A 17,109-nucleotide genomic window follows, 5' to 3' on the forward strand; every position below is an offset into this window, starting at 1 on the left:
TGATTTTTGTATATGGTGTTTGATAAGGATATCTAGTATCCTTCTTCTCCCCGTGGATAACCAGATTTCCTGGCCTTATTTATTGAAGACTGTCCTTCCCCCTTGTTTTGTTATTAGCACCTTTGTCAGAAGTCAATTGGCTATAAATGCAGTGTTTATTTCCAGGCTTTCTATGCTGTTCCATTGGGTGATATGTCTTTTTTTATGCCATTACCGTGCTTGGTTTCTGAGAGAGACAGTGTCTCACTCTGTCACCCAGGCTGGAGTGCATTAATTAGCACAATCATAGCTCACCGCAGCCTTGGATTCCTGGAATCAGGTGATCTGCCTTAGCTTCCCAAAGCACTGAGATGGCAGAGCCACCATGCCTGATCCTGCCATGCTGTTTTACTTAAAAATTAATTTAAAAATATTTATTTATTTATTGAGACCGGGTCTTGCTGTGTCACACAGGCTGGAGTACAGTGGCGTAATCACAGCTCACTGCATCCTCCACCTTCTGAGCTCAGGCTAGCCTTGCAGGTAGCTGGGAAAACAGGTATGCACCACCAAGCCTAACTCCATTTTTTTTAGACTTTGTAGAAACAGGGTCTCCCTATGTTGCCCAAGCTGTTCTCAAACTCCCGAGCTCAAGTGATCCTCCCACCTAAGCCTCCCACAGTCCTGAGATTACAAGTGTGAGCCACTGCACCTGGCCTTATTTTTTCCTTTGAGACAGGATCTCAGTCTGTCACTGAGGCTGGAGTACAGTGGTGTGATCATAGCTTACTGCAACCTCAAGCTTCTGGGCTGAAGGGATCCTCCTACCTCACTTGAGTAGGTAGGATGACAGCTATTATTAGCCACCACACCTGTCTAATTTTTATTTTTTTATTTTATTTTATTTTATTTTATTTTATTTTATTTGAGACGGAGTCTCGCTCTGTCACCCAGGCAGGAGTGCAGTGGCGTGATCTCGGCTCACTGCAAGCTCCGCCTCCTGGGTTCACACCATTCTCCTGCCTCAGCCTCCCGAGTAGCTGGGACCACAGGTGCCTGCCACCACGCCCGGCTAATTTTTTGCATTTTTAGTAGAGATGGGGTTTCACCACTTTAGCCAGGATGGTCTCGATCTCCTGACCTGGTAATCCACCCGCCTCAGCCTCCTAAAGTGCTAGGATTACAGGCGTGAGCTACCGCACCTGGCCCACACCTGGCTAATTTTTGAACAATTATTTGTAGAGGCAGTGTCTCACTTTGTAGCCCGGTCTGCAGCATGCTCTTTTAATTATAACTGCTTTTGAAGTCAGAGAATGTGATACCTCCAACTTTTTTTTTTTTTTTTTTTTGAGATGGAGTTTCGCCCTTGCTGCCCAGGCTGGAGTGCAATAGCACGATCTCGGCTCACTGCAACCTGTGCCTCCTGGGTTCAAGCGATTCACCTGCCTCAGCCTCCCAGGTAGCTGGGATTACAGGCACCCGCCACCATGCCTGGCTAATTTTTTGTATTTTTAGTAGAGGCGGGGTTTCACCATGTTGGCCAGGCTGGTCTCGAACTCCTGACCTCAGGTGATCCACCTGCCTTGGCCTCCCAAAGTGCTAGAATTATAGGTGTAAGCCACCATGCCCAGCTGACCCTGTCTTAAAAAGAAACAAAAACAAGAAAACTTGGCTCTCATTATTCTGAACACATTAATTTATGTGTACAATATCCCTATGTATAAGCAGCCGCTCTGCCCTGCCGGCCACCTCCTAGGACCTGTCTGTCTACTGAGCTCCTCTTACGTCCTAGGTCCTGACTGCACCCTTGGCCTGGGCTCTCCAGCTGTACTGACCCTGGCTACTCCATGGCTCCATCCTTTTTTGAGCACTGTCTTAACTTTCAGGAAAAACAGGAAGTTCTGGGGTCATCTTTCACTTTCTCTTCCATAGCCTTGGAATGAGCTATTTTTCCAGAGAGCCCTGGCTCCTTTTCATGGAGAGAGATTGAAACCAGAGTTTCAGTACTGTGCACGCTTGTTGCCTCTGGTGTGTTATTGTTTCTAGATCCCCTCAGTGCACAGAGCTAGCATATATTGCATATTTAAACCCAAACATACATATGTATATGTGTATGTATGCATATAGATCTGAACTTCTGTAGATACCTTTTCTATCTGTTTCATTAAAACCAGGCACGGTGCTTCATGCCTGTAATCCTAGCACTGTGGCAGGCCGAGGCAGGCAGATCACTTGAGGTCAGGAGTTTGAGACCAACTTACTTGGCCAACATAACAAAACCTCATCTCTACTAAAAAATCCAAAAATTAGCCAGGTGTGGTGGCGAGTGCCTGTAATCCCAGCTACTTGGGAGGCTGAGGCAGGAGAATCACCTGAACTCGGGAGGTGGAGGTTGCAGTGAGCTGAGATTGCGCCACTGCACTCCAGCCTGGATGACAGAGTGAGACTCTGTCTCAAAAAAATAAAAAGAAAAAAGAGAGAAAGAGAGAGAGACAGAGAGCCATGAGTTTCCGACTCATCCGATTCTGGCTTAACACCCCAGGGGTCACTCTCGTTAGCCTTCCTCACTTTCATATTTGTAAGTTGGTTCTCTGGTGGGAAGAAACCTGCCTATGATTATTTACAATATATTTGCATATTTGCTCAGTCTTCTCTGAACTATACAGGCCACTCCCTCTGCTGCTGGCTACCCCACATCCCTGCCCTTACTGGCCCCAACCTTGAAAGGAGCCTCGCTGGCTGAATTCGCAGCTCCCATCATAGTGGCCACTCTGAAGGTTGAGTGGCCCTGCTGCAATCACACTGACCCAGGCCATCTCCCTTCTGACCCTGTCACACACAGTCCTGGTCACTGGCCTGCTGACTGTGCGGACCCTGCCCTCATTGAACTGCTCAGCTCCCTGTCCCTGGCCAGAGGAGATATGTCATGATTAGGAGTGTGAACGCAGGAGCCGGCCCCTCTGGGTTTAAACCAGCTTGCTGTTTACTGACTGGCTGACCTTGTTCAAGTTGATCTCTTTCCCAATTTCCTCATCTGTAAAAATGAGGATACTACTACCTGCCACAGGGTTATGAAAATTAGAGGCTCTTGGCTGGGCATGGTGGCTCACGCCTGTAATCCCAGCACTTTGGGAGGCTGAGGTGGGTGGATCACCTGAGGTTGGGAGTTCAAGACCAGCCTGACCAACATGGAGAAACCCCGTCTCTACTAAAAATACAAAATAAGCCGGGCATGGTGGCACATGCCTGTAATCCCAGCTACTTGAGAGGCTGAGGCAGGAGAATCGCTTGAACCTGGCAGGCGGAAGTTGCTGTGAGCCAAGATCGCACCATTGCAGTCCAGCCTGGGCAACAAGAGTGAAACTCTGTCTAAAAAAAAAAAAAAGAAAGAAAATTAGAGGCTATATGTGAAGGGCCTCTTAGAACAGAGTCATTGCTGTATTGCTATAAGACACACATGGCTATTCATTGCCCTTTCATTGGGATAGAAGCCCTGTGAGGGTGGGGATGTTTGTCTGTTTTGTTTACAGATATGTCCCAAATCACTGGAACAAGCCCAGCAGTTAGCAGATTTGTGTGTTCGCTGAATGAATGGCCATGTTAGGACATAATTGGCATTAGCCGTTTATGTGAAAGTGAGCATGTCTTTGTGTTAAGTTGAAAGCTTAGATTTCCAAAAAATGGAATTAGAGTGTTCCTGTAGGTAGGATGATCTCAGATTTCCTAGGGTTCTTTGTCAGTGATAACGGCTGAAACAAAACCCTCACCACCTTTTAAGTGGCCAGGATTGGTCACTCACCTTACTCATCTGATTACTCATCTTTGTCTTTTTAGGACCACCTTTCACTCACCTGAGGACTCCACAGAAGATGGTATATTATGGGAAACCTTCTTGTAAAAACAACTATGAGAATTATATTGACATAGTGAAATATGTGTTCAGCGCTTACAAGAGAGAGTCCCCTCTCATCGTCAACACTATGGGATGGGTTTCAGGTAAGCCTGCATGTGCACATCTGCAAGGGAAGGACAGGCAGTGTGAGTACTGTTAGTTTCAGACATTCACGTTAAAGCCCAGTGTTTTGTTTTTTGTTTTTAATTGAGGCAGGGTCTCACTCTGTCGCCCAGGCTGGAGTGCAATGGCGTGATCTCGGCTCACTGCATCCTCTGCCTCCCAGGCTCAAACAATCCTCCCACCTCAGCTTCCAGAGTAGCTGGGACCACAGGCGTGTGCCACTCTGCCCAGCTAATTTTTGTAGTTTTAGTAAAGATGGGGTTTTGCCATGTTGGCCATGCTGATCTTGAACTTCTGGCCTCAAGTGATCCGCCCACCTTGGCCTGTCAAGGCATGCTGGGATTACAAACATGAGCCACTGTGCCCAGCCGAAGTCCAACGTATTGATGGTTTCTTTGTCTTAGAACAAATGCATCCATTTGTCGTAGGAGCATGTCACTGTTCTTGAGCGCGTCACTGTTCTTGAGTGTATCAGCTGTGCTAATGTCTCTTCCCCACAGACCAGGGGCTCCTGCTTCTCATTGATCTGATCCGATTGCTGTCTCCCAGCCACGTGGTTCAGTTCCGCTCTGACCACAGTAAATATATGCCAGACCTTACCCCGCAGTATGTAGATGACATGGATGGCTTGTACACAAAAAGCAAGACCAAGATGAGAAATCGACGTTTCAGACTCGCAGCATTTGCAGATGCTTTGGAATTTGCTGATGAAGAAAAAGAGAGTCCAGTTGAGTTCACTGGACATAAACTGATAGGTGTTTATACAGACTTTGCATTCAGAATAACTCCAAGAAATAGGTAACTAACCCTCATTTGGCTGAAGAATTATTTTTCCTTCCGTCGAAAAAGACCTGGCATTCTCAATTCCTCTAAAGGCCTGAGTCCTCTAATATCTTCAGGTCTCTATCACAGCTGTGCACTTACAAAGACGAACCAGTTGTTTTCTGAACTGTTATGTTCCCAGTGGAAATATCCAGAAGTGTCCCCTACCTCTGGCTGCCAGCAACTTTGACTTAAAGGAGTCTTTACACTTCCTGTTTTTCCAGTTGGGGTCCGTCAAGGGGGGGCAGTGTTGGAAAGCCCAGTACTCTGTGAAAATGTGACCTCTGTGATGACAGGTGTGGGAGGTGGCCGTTGAGGGTTAAATGTCTACTTACCTTGTTGTGATTTGCCTTTCAGAGAGTCACATAACAAAATTCTTCGAGATCTGTCCATCTTGAGTTACCTTAGCCAGCTGCAGCCCCCGATGCCCAAACCACTTTCTCCTTTACATAGCCTGACACCCTATCAGGTAATCTGAACTTACAGGAGAAATTGTCTTCATTTTGTTACACCCTTGTGTGGTTTTCTGTGTGCTGGGCACTCTCCTAACCACTGCATAACTCCTCGCTCATTTAATCCTCAGAACATCCCAGTGACACAGGTTGTGTCGTTATTCCCACTTTATAGATGGGGAACCTGAGGTGTAGAGAGGCTGAGGGACTCAGCACTAGGGGCTGGGCTGGCATGCAGGCCCAGGCAGTTCAGCTCCAGTGACTGCTCTTAGCCATGGTTCTGTACTGAGGATAAGTGTGGGTCCGTGCTGGGTTTGAATGTCCCACCTGGTCGCAGGGGCTGCTCCAGCACTTCCACTTTTCAGCTGTAGAGCAGGGGTTCTACTGGGCCTCAGAGAGTGAACGTATGGATTCAGGGAGCGTTCACAGTGGAACCTGGCACCCAGAGAACACTCTTAAAGTACTTCACATTAGCTGGGCGCGGTGGCTCACACCTGTAATCCCAGCACTTTGGGAGGCCAAGGCGGGCAGATCACGAGGTCAGGAGATCGAGACCATCCTGGCTAACACAGTGAAACCCCCTCTCTATTAAAAATACAAAAAATTAACCAGGCATGGTGGCACGTGCCTGTGGTCCCAGCTACTCAGGAGGCTGAGGCAGGAGAATCGCTTGAACCCAGGAGGCGGAGGTTGCAGTGATCTGAGATCACGACACTGCACTCCAGCTTGGGTGACAGAGCGAGATGCCGACTTAAAAGAAAAAAAAAAAAGAAGTACTTCACATTACTGTCGTCAAAAGTAGATTCCACCACCAGAGTATTTGCAACTTGGAATCCAGGCTGCTAATAATTGTTTTGGGAGGAAAGCATGATAGTGTTAGGATTCGGGATGATGAAAAAACAAAACTAGCGGCAGGTAGCACTTCTGAAATGCTTACTCTGTGCAGTACTCTGTTCTAAGCCTGTGTAACTCCACTACTTACCGTGGTCCTGTTATTATCCCCATTTTACAGATGGTAAAAGCAAGGCCAGGGACTGGGAGTCAGCTTGCCCAAAATGGTGTAGTCAAAGTTGAGGCTAGGACTGAAGCCGCAGGACGCCCGACTCTGAGCCCAGGTCTGTGGTCTGCCACACAGCATGTCCGGTTTTGAGCGCTTGCTCCATGCCAGGCACTCTGCCAAGCATGGAGGGGCTCAGTGACTTCATGGCCACCCTGTGAGAGAAAGGCTAAGACATGCTTCATTTACAGCTTTGAGCATTGGGCCTTGTCAGGTGGAAGCATTTGCCTTAGGTCACATAGGCTGAAGCGGCAGACCTGGGCAGCAAGGATATGTTTCTTGGGCCCGATGGTGGTGTGGGCTCCAGGCTTCTGAGTTATCTCCCCTGGAGAGTCTAAGTCACTTTGCTAATGGGGTTTTAGTTTATGGGTCATTTATTCACTTGGAGATGCTCTTTAAGTGAATGTGAAATTTATCTGCCAATACTTTAATCTGTCTTGTATTACTCCACATTTATTTATTTATTTATCTTTTTGAGATGGAATTTCACTCTTGTTGCCCATGCCAGAGTGCAATGCCACGTGCTCGGCTCACTGCAACCTCCGCCTCCTGGGTTCAAGCGATTCTCCTGCGTCAGCCTCCCGAGTAGCTGGGATTACAGGCACGCGCCACCACGCCCAGCTAATCTTTTGTATTTTTAGTAGAAACGGGGTTTCACCATGTTAGCCAGGCTGGTCTCGAACTCCTGACCTCATATGATCCACCCGCCTCAGCCTCCCAAAGTGCTGGGATTACAGGCGTGTCCTCCGCACCCGGCCCACATTTATTTTTTAAATTTAAGTGTTTTTTGTTTCTTTTTTTTTTGGAGACAGAGTCTCTCTCTTTCACCCAGGCTGAAGTGCAGTGGCACAATCTTGGCTCACTGTAATCTCCACTTTGTGGGTTCAAGTGATTCTCAATTCTAGTACCTCAGCCTCCCAAGTAGCTAAGACTAAAGGCATGCGCCACCACCCTTGGCTAAATTTTTGTATTTTATTTATTTATTTATTTATTTATTTATTTTTAATTTTTGTTTTTGAGATGGAGTCTTGGTCTGTCATTCAAGCTGGAGTGCAGTGGCACGATCTCAGCTCACTGCAACCTCCGCCTCCTGGGTTTAAGTGAGTCTTGTGCCTCAGCCTCCCAAGTAGCTGGGACTACAGGCACGCACCACCATCCCTGGCTAATTTTTGTATTTTTAGTAGAGACAGGGTTTCGCCATGTTGGCCAGGCTGGTCTCAAATTCCTGACCTCAAGTGATCAACCCACCTTGGCCTCCCAATGGGTTGAGATTACAGGCGTGAGCCACTGCACCCAGCCGAAAGAATTTTTTATTTTATTTTATTTTATTTTTTATTTTTATTTTTTATTTATTAATTTTTTTTTTTTGAGACCGAGTCTTGCTCTATCACCCAGGCTGGAGTGCGGTGGCGCGATCTCTGCTCACTGCAACCTCCGCCTCCCAGGTTCAAGCGATTCTTCTGCCGTAGCCTCCTGAGTAGCTGGGATTACAGGCGCCCACCACCATGCCTGGCTAATTTTGTGTTTTTTGTAGAGACAAGGTTTCACCGTGTTGGTCAGGCTGGTCTTGAACTCCTGACCTCGTGATCCACCCGCGTCGGCCTCCCAAAGTGCTGGGATTACATGCGTGAGCCACTGTGCCTGGCTGTTTTTATTCTTTAGAGATACTTTTGAGTAGGCACTTTGGCAGACCTATCTTTAGATAGCTGGTTAATCTAGTTGTAGAAATTAAGTGGTCTTTCAAAGTAGCAATGAATAGAGTGAGATGCAAATTCATTTTCCAGGTCCCTTTCAATGCAGTCGCACTCCGGATTACCCACTCTGATGTCGCCCCTACCCATATACTATATGCTGTGAACGCCAGCTGGGTTGGTCTTTGCAAGATCCAGGATGACGTCAGAGGATACACGAATGGGCCCATCCTGCTTGCCCAGACTCCAATCTGTGACTGCTTGGGCTTTGGTGAGTCTGAGAGTAAAACATATCCATAAACCTACTGAAAAGGATCCACTGCTTCAACTGTAGATGACTGGTCTTGACCTTGTAGCTGTGTCTAAGCTACAGAGGTCAGAGAACCCCCACTCATCTATATAGCATGCCTTAAGGGCTGGAGGCCAGGAAGGAAGCAGCTATTTCTCTGCTTCGTCTGCCAGCTCCTGTAAATGTAGGCTTCCCAAGGGCCTGGGCTTGGCCCTCTTCTTCTTGCTCGACACTTCTCCCCTAGGCTGTCTCAGTCACTGCTGGATTCTAAATCCATTTTAGGCGTTGCCTTTTTGCAGTGTCCTCCAACACAGCTGTTCATCTGCGTTCCAAACCCACCTTGTCGGTATGCATCTTCACCTGAGTGCCTGACTGGCATGCAGACCTGGGACCCCCAGGACCCTCCTGCCCTCACCCTCTCCTCCTTGCCCCAGGCTCGTACTTGGTCCATTGGAAGATTCACTCTGACATCCAGGTCAGACCCTGGCCCCTCCTTGGCATCCCCTAGCCTTCATTTGGTACTTTCAGCCCATTAGATGGTCTGGTGGCTTCTCTCTTCAAAATATGTCAGCTTCTTCCACCTCTTCTCAGCATGCTAGTCAGCCACCGGCATCTACTGAAAAGTTTCTTAACTGAACCCTCCACTTCCTCTCTTAAAATTCATCCCTACAGCCAGGAATGACCTGAACCCAGGCGCAATTGTGCCACAGCCTGGCACTTCCCATCACTCAGATCCAGGGTCTGGACCAGGGCTCGAAGTGCCCAGCGGGATTGGGTCCCCACTTCCTTGACCTGCCCTGGTTTCCTGAGGTCAATAAATGTGGAGTTTTGGAAGGGTGCTGGAGCTAAGTAGTCCCAAATTAGCAAAGTCCTCAAATGCACATTTCAGATTTGGACAACACTGTATTTCTCAAAAGCATTTTCACAGACCATAAAGGAGGAACAGTAATATCAGGTTGTCTTCTGTATGTTCCTTAGTGGTGGATTTTCCCCCTGGCCTGTACTCACCAACAATCAAGGACTTTTTTGTTTTTTTTTTTTCCGAGACGGAGTCTTGCTCTGTCGCCCAGGCTGGAGTGCAATGGTGTGATCTCCGTTCACTGCAACCTCCGCCTCCCAGGTTCAAACGATTCTTCTGTCTCAGCCTCCTGAGTAGCTGGGATTACAGGCATGCGCCACCACGCCCAGCTAATTTTGTATTTTTAGTACAGATGGGGTTTCACCATGTTGGTCAGCCTGGTCTTGAACTCCTGACCTCGTGATCTGCCCACCTCGGCCTCCCAGAGTGCTGAGATTACAGGCATGAGCCACTGTGCCCAGGCTGTTTTTTGTTTGTTTGTTTGTTTGTTTGTTTTGAGACAAAGTCTCTCTCTGTCTATTTGGGCTCACTGCAACCTCTGCCTCCCGAGTTCAAGTGATTCTTGTGTCTCAGACTCCTGAGTAGCTGGGATTACAGGTGCGCGCCACCATGCCCAGCTGATTTTTGTGATTTTAGTAGAGATGGGGTTTCACCATGTTGGCCAGGCTGGTCGCAAACTCCTGACCTCATTCGATGCACCCGCCTCAGCCTCCACAGTGCTGGGATTACAGGCATAGCCACCGCAGCTGGCCCAATCTAGGACTTTTGCATGTAGACCATTTTGGTTCCTCGTGGCTGAACACAGGGAAGGTACGAACTGCCCCAGTGTTCAAGGACTCCATCTCTTGACTCTTTGTATTTTTTTTTTTTTTTGAGACAGTCTCACTCTGTCACCCAGGCTGGAGTACAGTGGCGCCATCTCGGCTCACTGCAAGCTCCACCTCCCGGGTTCAAGCTATTCTCCTGTCTTGGCCTCCCGAGTAGCTGGGACTACAGGCGCCCACCACTACGCCCGGCTAATTTTTTGTATTGTTAGTAGAGACAGGGTTTCACTGTGTTGCCCAAGCTGGTCTGGAACTCCTGATCTCAGGTAGTCCACCCGCCTCGGCCTCCCAGAGTGCTGGGATTACAGGCGTGAGCCACTGCACCTGGCCAGCTCTTTGTATTTTCAAAACAAAACAGAGTTGATATCAAGACTTATGTTCAAAACCATTCTGCAGTTTCTAACGATGGAGAGGTTTGATGTTTTCCAAAAGGGTGATTTTTGTGTTGTGCGCGTGTCTTGAAGGCATCTGTAGAGGCATTGACATGGAGAAGCGGCTGTACCACATCCTCACCCCTGTGCCCCCGGAAGAGCTAAGGACCGTGAATTGTCTGCTCGTTGGAGCTATTGCCATTCCGCATTGTGTCCTTAAGTGCCAGGTGAGCCTTCCCCCCGGGCACAGCCCTGGAAGGAGCCTACTCAGGTCCACAGAAGTGAGGAGCTGAAGTAGGGTCAGGGGTCATGGGAATGGGTGATCTGGGAAACCTATACTTTGTTGTAGATCCTGAGTGAGCCGAGACGGTGTCAGGGCCGCCTCCAAGGCCTGAGACTATGAATCACTGTCACTCGTGGTGTCAGTGTCGCGATCTGGGCTCACTGCAACCCGTGGTGGAGCCTTTACATAGGAGTAGGTTGTGTTGGAGCAAGCAGAGGCCCTCCCAGGTTTGCCCTCCTGAGGACAGTCTTCAGAGGCATCACGGGACCAGGTCAAGGCGTCTGTGTGCCCCAGAGCCAGCCACAGGGACTGAGAGTGGGCTCTGGGAACGGGGGATGTTCCTACCATTCTCATCCTCCGGTGTCCCTCATTTGAAAGGGACGCACACTGCACCCCCACTCTGCCTCACGCTGTTTGCTGTGTTGATGGAATGGGACAGAAGGGAGGCCTTGGCACGTTTGTTACCGAGCCAGTTGATTAAAGGGGGCTCTGAAGGAAGGGATCAAATGCCTTAAAAGTGAGAAGTCCCCACCCAGACCATCACCATGACACTGCCTTCTAGGTGTGAGAGAGCACTGTAAACCCCTCTGGGCTGGACCTGGAGTGTTTCCATGCATTCTCTGTGTTTCCATTTCAGCATGGGATCGAAGGGACAGTACCTTATGTCACAACGGATTACAATTTTAAACTTCCTGGAGCATCAGAGAAAATTGGAGCAAGAGAACCTGAGGAGGCACATAAAGAGAAACCATACCGAAGACCTAAGTTCTGTCGAAAAATGAAGTGATGCTCGCGTTTTTAATAAGGGAAGAAACTTTCCTACCAGAAAGTTTTGTCTCAAGCCTGACCACAAGAGACATGATGGAGTTTCATGGCCATGAATGGTGCCCTTATTAGCAACAGTGTTTTTTGTGTAATTCGTGAATGTCGTATAGTAGTCTTAAGTTTCTCTTTTAAAGCTGCATGAGCTAGAATTTGTTCTAGTCTTCTGTGTGATACTCATACTTGCTGTCCAGAGGGAGTAAAACAGCAGAGAACAGTTTGTGTGCCATTAAAACAGAGATTCCTCAGAAAGTTCTTCAAGGACCTGGTTATTAGAATCAGGATAAAAATAAGGAAACTGGGGCCATTACAATGTACTGAGAAGGAAGGAAGAAGGCCGATCTGCAGGATCTCAAGCATAATGGATACAAGGGCTCACCACGGGCCTTGCCTGAGCCACGTGCAGAGCTGGGGTCCAGCGGTCTGCTTCCTTGGAGCCAGTGTGGATGGTTACAGCCCATCCATTTGGTGCAGTTGTACTTGGTGTGTTATATTCAATCAAGGTTTAATAGATAGGGCTGGGCATGGTGGCTCATGCACACCTGTAATCCTAGCACTTTGGGAGGCTGAGGCGGGAGGATTGCTTGAGCCTCGGAGTTCCAGGCTGGAGTACACCAACTACTCCAGCCTGAGCGACAGAGTAAGACCTTATCTTTTAAAAAAGAAAAGAAAAATTTAAACGGGTTTGATAGATATAAATTTGGACCCAAGAGCCCTTCCTTTTTTTTAATCCTGAGGTTTTATGCTGAGGAAATTTCTTTCAAATCTGGAAAACCTCGGGGCCAGGCGCGGTGGCTCACGCCTGTAATTCCAGCACTTTGGGAGGCCAAGGCAGGCGGTTCACGAGGTCAGGAGATCGAGACCATCCTGGCTAACACAGTGAAACTCCGTCTCTACTAAAAATACAAAAAACTAGCTGGGCGTGGTGGTGGGCGCCTATAGTCCCAGCTACTCAGGAGGCTGAGGCAGGAGAATGGCATGAACCCAGGAGGCGGAGCTTGCAGTGAGCTGAGGTCACACCACTGCACTCCAGCCTGGGCGACAAGAGCAAGACTCCATCTCAAAAAAAAAAAAAAAAAAAAATCTGGAAAACCTCTTCTGGGGGCTCTTAAAAAGCAGATTTGTCCAAATTGACTTCTGATCTGAGGCCAGAGACAACCACAGGGCAGAGCTGGAGACTGGGCTGTTTTGAAGGAAGAAGGACTGGCAGACCAGCTCTTGGGAAAGCTCCATTTTTGCCTGTGGGAGGCTGGACCTGAACTTGCACCTATGAACAACCCTGCCATTTAGAGCTTTTTCCTGGGGGCGCCGGCGGCTGGTGACCAGACTGCCATTCTCCATGTTCTCCCTGGTGCTTCCGACTCTGTCCTCTAGGTTGGAAGTGGTTTGTGTAAACGGGTGATGGGACCAGGTCACATCATTTCTGCATTTAAGACAGCAGGATACTTCCTGGGGCTGAGGTTCAAACTGGTATTGTGACCACCGCTTTGACAGAATTCCATCTTCCCAGCATGATCACATTGTAAGACTATTAGGATGTGTGGGTTTTAACACTTATATACACTTATATACAACTGTTGGTTATCATTGTCTTTAGTATTTTACAGTGGCCCCTCAGCACCTCTTAGACCCAACAGCAAAGGACTTAAAATAAGCACAGGAAACCTTGCTATGGTGATTAGTTTTGATACCTTTGAGACAATTGAGTCTAGCTTCTTAGTTGCCCCTTATTTATGTTGAAATCTGGCTCATTCATATGATGTTTTACTGTGCTGGCCTTGTAAAGAATTTTAAGACAATCCATCACCATCAATGTTTTGCCTTTCTCCACTTCCGTGTATCTTACAGTTATACTCACCGGAGGTCATTTGCAGCAAGGCTCTGGAAGAATGAAACTGGTGCCCTGTAATTGCATTTGCATTCAGTCTAGGTTTGCCTTCAGGCTTTAAATGCGGCCTGTATGAAGGTCAAGTCTTTTTCTTCAGTCCCTATCAGTAAAGAAAAATCGTTGCCTCTAGAGGGAGCTATCAGCTGTGGGTCAGGTGGCCGTACTGGGGCTAGAGTTGGCCCAGGAAGCTGTACAGGGTTTAGGGAAGGAGGTTCGGAGACCGGGAGCCAAGGCCTCTGTCAGGTCTAGCTTGTGCCGGTCAGACCTGCAGCAGCACCATTCTCCAGGATGACGATTCATCCCATTATTGATGGCAGTGGCCTTTTTATCCTTTTTTTTTTTTTTTTTTTTTTTTTGAGATGGAGTTTCGCTCTTGTTGCCCAGGCTGGAGTGCAGTGGCGCAATCTGGGCTCACTGCCACCTCTGCCTCCCGGGTTCAAGTGATTCTCTTGCCTCAACCTCCCGAGTAGCTAGGATTACAGGCATGCGCCACCATGCCTGACTGATTTTCTATTTTTAGTAGAGAAGGGGTTTCACCATGTTGGCCAGGCTGGTTTTGAACTCCTGTCCTCAGGTGATCCACCTGCCTTGGCCTCCCAAAGTGTTGGGATTACAGGCATGAGCCACCGCACCCGGCTGGTGGCAGTGGCTTTAAGGGCATTTAGAAGAAGGACAAGATTGGACTTTTTATCATTTCCACAGTCTGTTATGGGTCAGATTAGGTAGTAAGGAGTTCTCCATTGGAGCTATTCTTTTTTTTTTTTTCTTTTTTTTTGAGACAGAGTCTCGCTCTGTCACCCAGGCTGGGGTGCAGTGGCACGACCTTGGCTCACTACAGCCTCTCCCCTCCCGGGTTCAAGTGATTCTTCTGCCTCAGCCTCCCAAGTAGCTGGGATTACAGGTGAGCGCCACCATGCCTGGCTAATTTTTATATTTTTAGTAGAGATAGGGTTTCACCGTATTGGCTAGGCTGGTCTCGATCTCCTGACCTTGTGATCCGCTTGCCTCGGCCTCCCAAAGTGCTGAAGCAATTTCTTTTCTTTTCTTTTTTTTTTTTTGAGACAGAGTCTAGCTCTGTCACCCAGGCTGGAGTGCAGTGGAGTGATCTCGGCTCACTGCAACTTCCGCCTCCCAGGTTTAAGCGATTCTCCTGCCTCAGCCTCCTGAGTAGCTGGGATTACAGGTGTGTGCCACCACGCCCAGCTAATTTTTGTATTTTTAGTAGAGACAGGGTTTCACCATGTTGGTCAGGCTGGTCTCGAACTCCTGACCTCGTGATCCGCCCGCCTTGGCCTCCGAAAGTGCTGAGATTACAGGCGTGAGCCACTGCGCCTGGCCTGAAGCTATTCTTTACAAAAGCTCTTAGGTTTTTTTTGTTTGTTTGTTTTTTTCTTTTGCGACGGACTCTGTTGCCAAGGCTGGAGTGCAGTGGCCTGATCTCAGGTCACTGCAACCTCTGCCTCCTGGGTTCAAGCGATTCTCCTGCTTCAGCCTCCCAAGTAGCTGGGATTACAGGCGCCTGCCACCACACCCGGCTAATTTTTGTATTTTTAGTAGAGATGGCGTTTCACTTTATTGGTCAGGCTGGTCTCGAACTTCCAACCTCAGGGGATCCGCCTGCCTTGGCCTCCCAAGGTGTTGGGATTACAGGCATAAGCCACTGTGCCTGGGCCTCTTAGTAATTTTTGTATGTAATTTTCAAAGTATCCGGGATTACAGGCGCCCGCCACTACACTAGCTAATTTTTTTTGTATTTTTAGTAGAGATGGGGTTTTACTATGTTGGCTAGGCTGGTCTCGAGCTCCTGACCTCGTGATCCGTCCACCTTGGCCTCCCAAAGTGCTGGGATTACAGGCGTGAGCCACCGCACCCGGCCTAGGTCATTTGTTTTTGGGTTTGGATGGCAAGATCATGGATAAGACAGCAGGCTTTGATTATAGAGCTCTGAGTTCAAATCCTGGCTCTACCACTTGTCAGTGGTGTAACTTGGAGGAAGATGCTTAGCCTGAGCCTGTTTTGTGTTTTGAGGATTGGGTAATTGTTCTTCCTTCAGTGTTCCTGGGTGAGGAGTAAGTGAAGTCATGTCTATAAGACATGTAGCACAGTCTCCGGCATGTAGAAACGGTCAGTAACTCCTAGTGTGTGGCTAGCCTCTGATGAGATGGTAAACTCAGGAGGCTGGCACCACGGCTGTGCTACTCACGGTCATGCTGGAGGGATGCAGAAACTAAATGAATCCACAGCTACTTACTCATCTTGCCTCTGGCAGGTTCACCTTAAAATTGTTGCTACCAAGCTTCCTGTGGTCAAAGAGCCCTTGAGGAAGCAAGCTCCACGGCCACCATAGATAACCCATTCCTGAAAGTTTTTCATAAACCCCCACTTGTTGCTTTTAAAATTTTATAAGCAGCTTACACATGTAGAAAATGATCCTCCAGCCCACCACCACATAGTAATCACTGACACTGTGAGGTGTCTCAGCTGGGGTTCTGCTGTGTGTGTGTGTATTTTACAAAATATGTATGGTTTCTGTTCAGCTCTTTTCAGTTAACAGATGAACTTTTGTACCATTAAATATTTTTGAGAACATGAATTTAGTTGTGTAATTTTATGTAGATAGGTCATTTTATTCCAGGCAATCACTTAAATGCTTAGAAGAAACTATAGTGAAAAAACACTGGGAGGAAAAAAAATGTTGAAAGGCGGTTAATGAAGTCTGGAGACTCCAGCAAATGCTTGTGATGTGTTTGTTTGTTTGTTTGTTTGTTTGTTTTGTTGTGCCTTTTTTTTTCTTTTTGAGACAGAGTCTCTTTTGCCCAGGCTGGAGTGCGATGGTGCAATCTCGGCTCACTGCAATTTCCACCTCCCAGATTCAAGCGATTCTCCTGCCTCAGCCCCCCGAGTAGCTGGGACGACAGGCAGGCACCACCACACCCAGCTCATTTTTGTATTTTTACTAGAGAGGGGGTTTCACCATATTGGCCAGGCTGGTCTTAAACTGACCTCAGGTGATCCACCCGCCTCGGCCTCCCAAAGTGCTGGGATTACAGGCATGAGCCACTGTGCCTGGCCTGTTTTGTTGTTGTTGTTTTTAACCATTGAAGTAATGAGTGCAATGGGAGTTAATTTTTTCAGTATTTTTAATTTTTATTTGTCACTGACTTGAAGCTCAAGTGGGAGTTTAATTTTCCTGTCTTGGTTCATATGTAAGTAAAGAGGGGATGTTGCATTCTTTCTGGACTGTCTTTGGGAGTGTATTAGAAGGAAACAGGGCTTTGCTCTTGGAAGAGTTCAAATTTTAAAAAACTAAAATGACTCATGCCTGTAATCCCAGCACCTTGGAAGGCTGAGGCAGGAGAATCACTTGAGGCCAAGAGTTTGAGATCAGCCTGGTCAACATAGTGAGACACCGTCTACTTAAAAGAAAAACAAAAAAAAAAAACTGAAACAAACCCCCACCTAGTGCTGTGCCGATAAAACTGCCTCTCGGCAGCGAGGACTCAGCCCTTGTCTTCCCACACCTCATAGGGTTGGGCCTAGCAGAGAGAGATTGGCTGACAAGCCCAGCCTGAACAGTGGCTAAAATAAATATGGGGGCCATCTATGCAGTAAGTGGGGAAGCCTGCGTGATGTTCAGGGCCTTTTCAGAAAGACCTTGCTAAGTTCAGTATTCCCAAGGCTTTGCCAGGAAGAGCGGTAGCCCCCGAGTTGGGGGCAGCAGGTCCAGTCTGCAGTGCCAGGAGCTGAGCAAGCAAAG

The 17,109-nt window shown here is 48.0% G+C and overlaps 1 protein-coding gene across 3 annotated transcripts in view; it reads left to right on the plus strand.

Annotated features, from left to right (window-relative positions):
• NOL9 (nucleolar protein 9) overlaps nt 1-15,945 on the plus strand; it is a 33,401-nt gene extending 17,456 nt beyond the window's left edge. Inside the window, exons 7-12 of one of the 3 annotated variants that reach the window (XR_010148360.1) lie at nt 3,814-3,975; nt 4,495-4,792; nt 5,174-5,285; nt 8,110-8,287; nt 10,421-10,586; nt 11,280-11,716. Coding sequence is in view for 2 of the 3 variants with exons in the window: in XM_514340.8 (XP_514340.2) it covers nt 3,814-3,975; nt 4,495-4,792; nt 5,174-5,285; nt 8,110-8,287; nt 10,453-10,586; nt 11,280-11,429 (1,034 nt within the window). In the remaining variant the exon portion in view is untranslated. Of the gene's footprint in view, nt 1-3,813; nt 3,976-4,494; nt 4,793-5,173; nt 5,286-8,109; nt 8,288-10,420; nt 10,587-11,279 lie in introns of all 3 variants that reach the window. The other 2 variants (XM_514340.8, XM_009447407.5) reach the window with 2 other exon arrangements.
• The last annotated feature ends 1,164 nt before the right edge of the window (nt 15,946-17,109 follow it).

Source organism: Pan troglodytes, chromosome 1 (genome assembly GCF_028858775.2).
Source record: "Pan troglodytes isolate AG18354 chromosome 1, NHGRI_mPanTro3-v2.0_pri, whole genome shotgun sequence".
NCBI classification, from domain to species: domain Eukaryota; kingdom Metazoa; phylum Chordata; class Mammalia; order Primates; family Hominidae; genus Pan; species Pan troglodytes.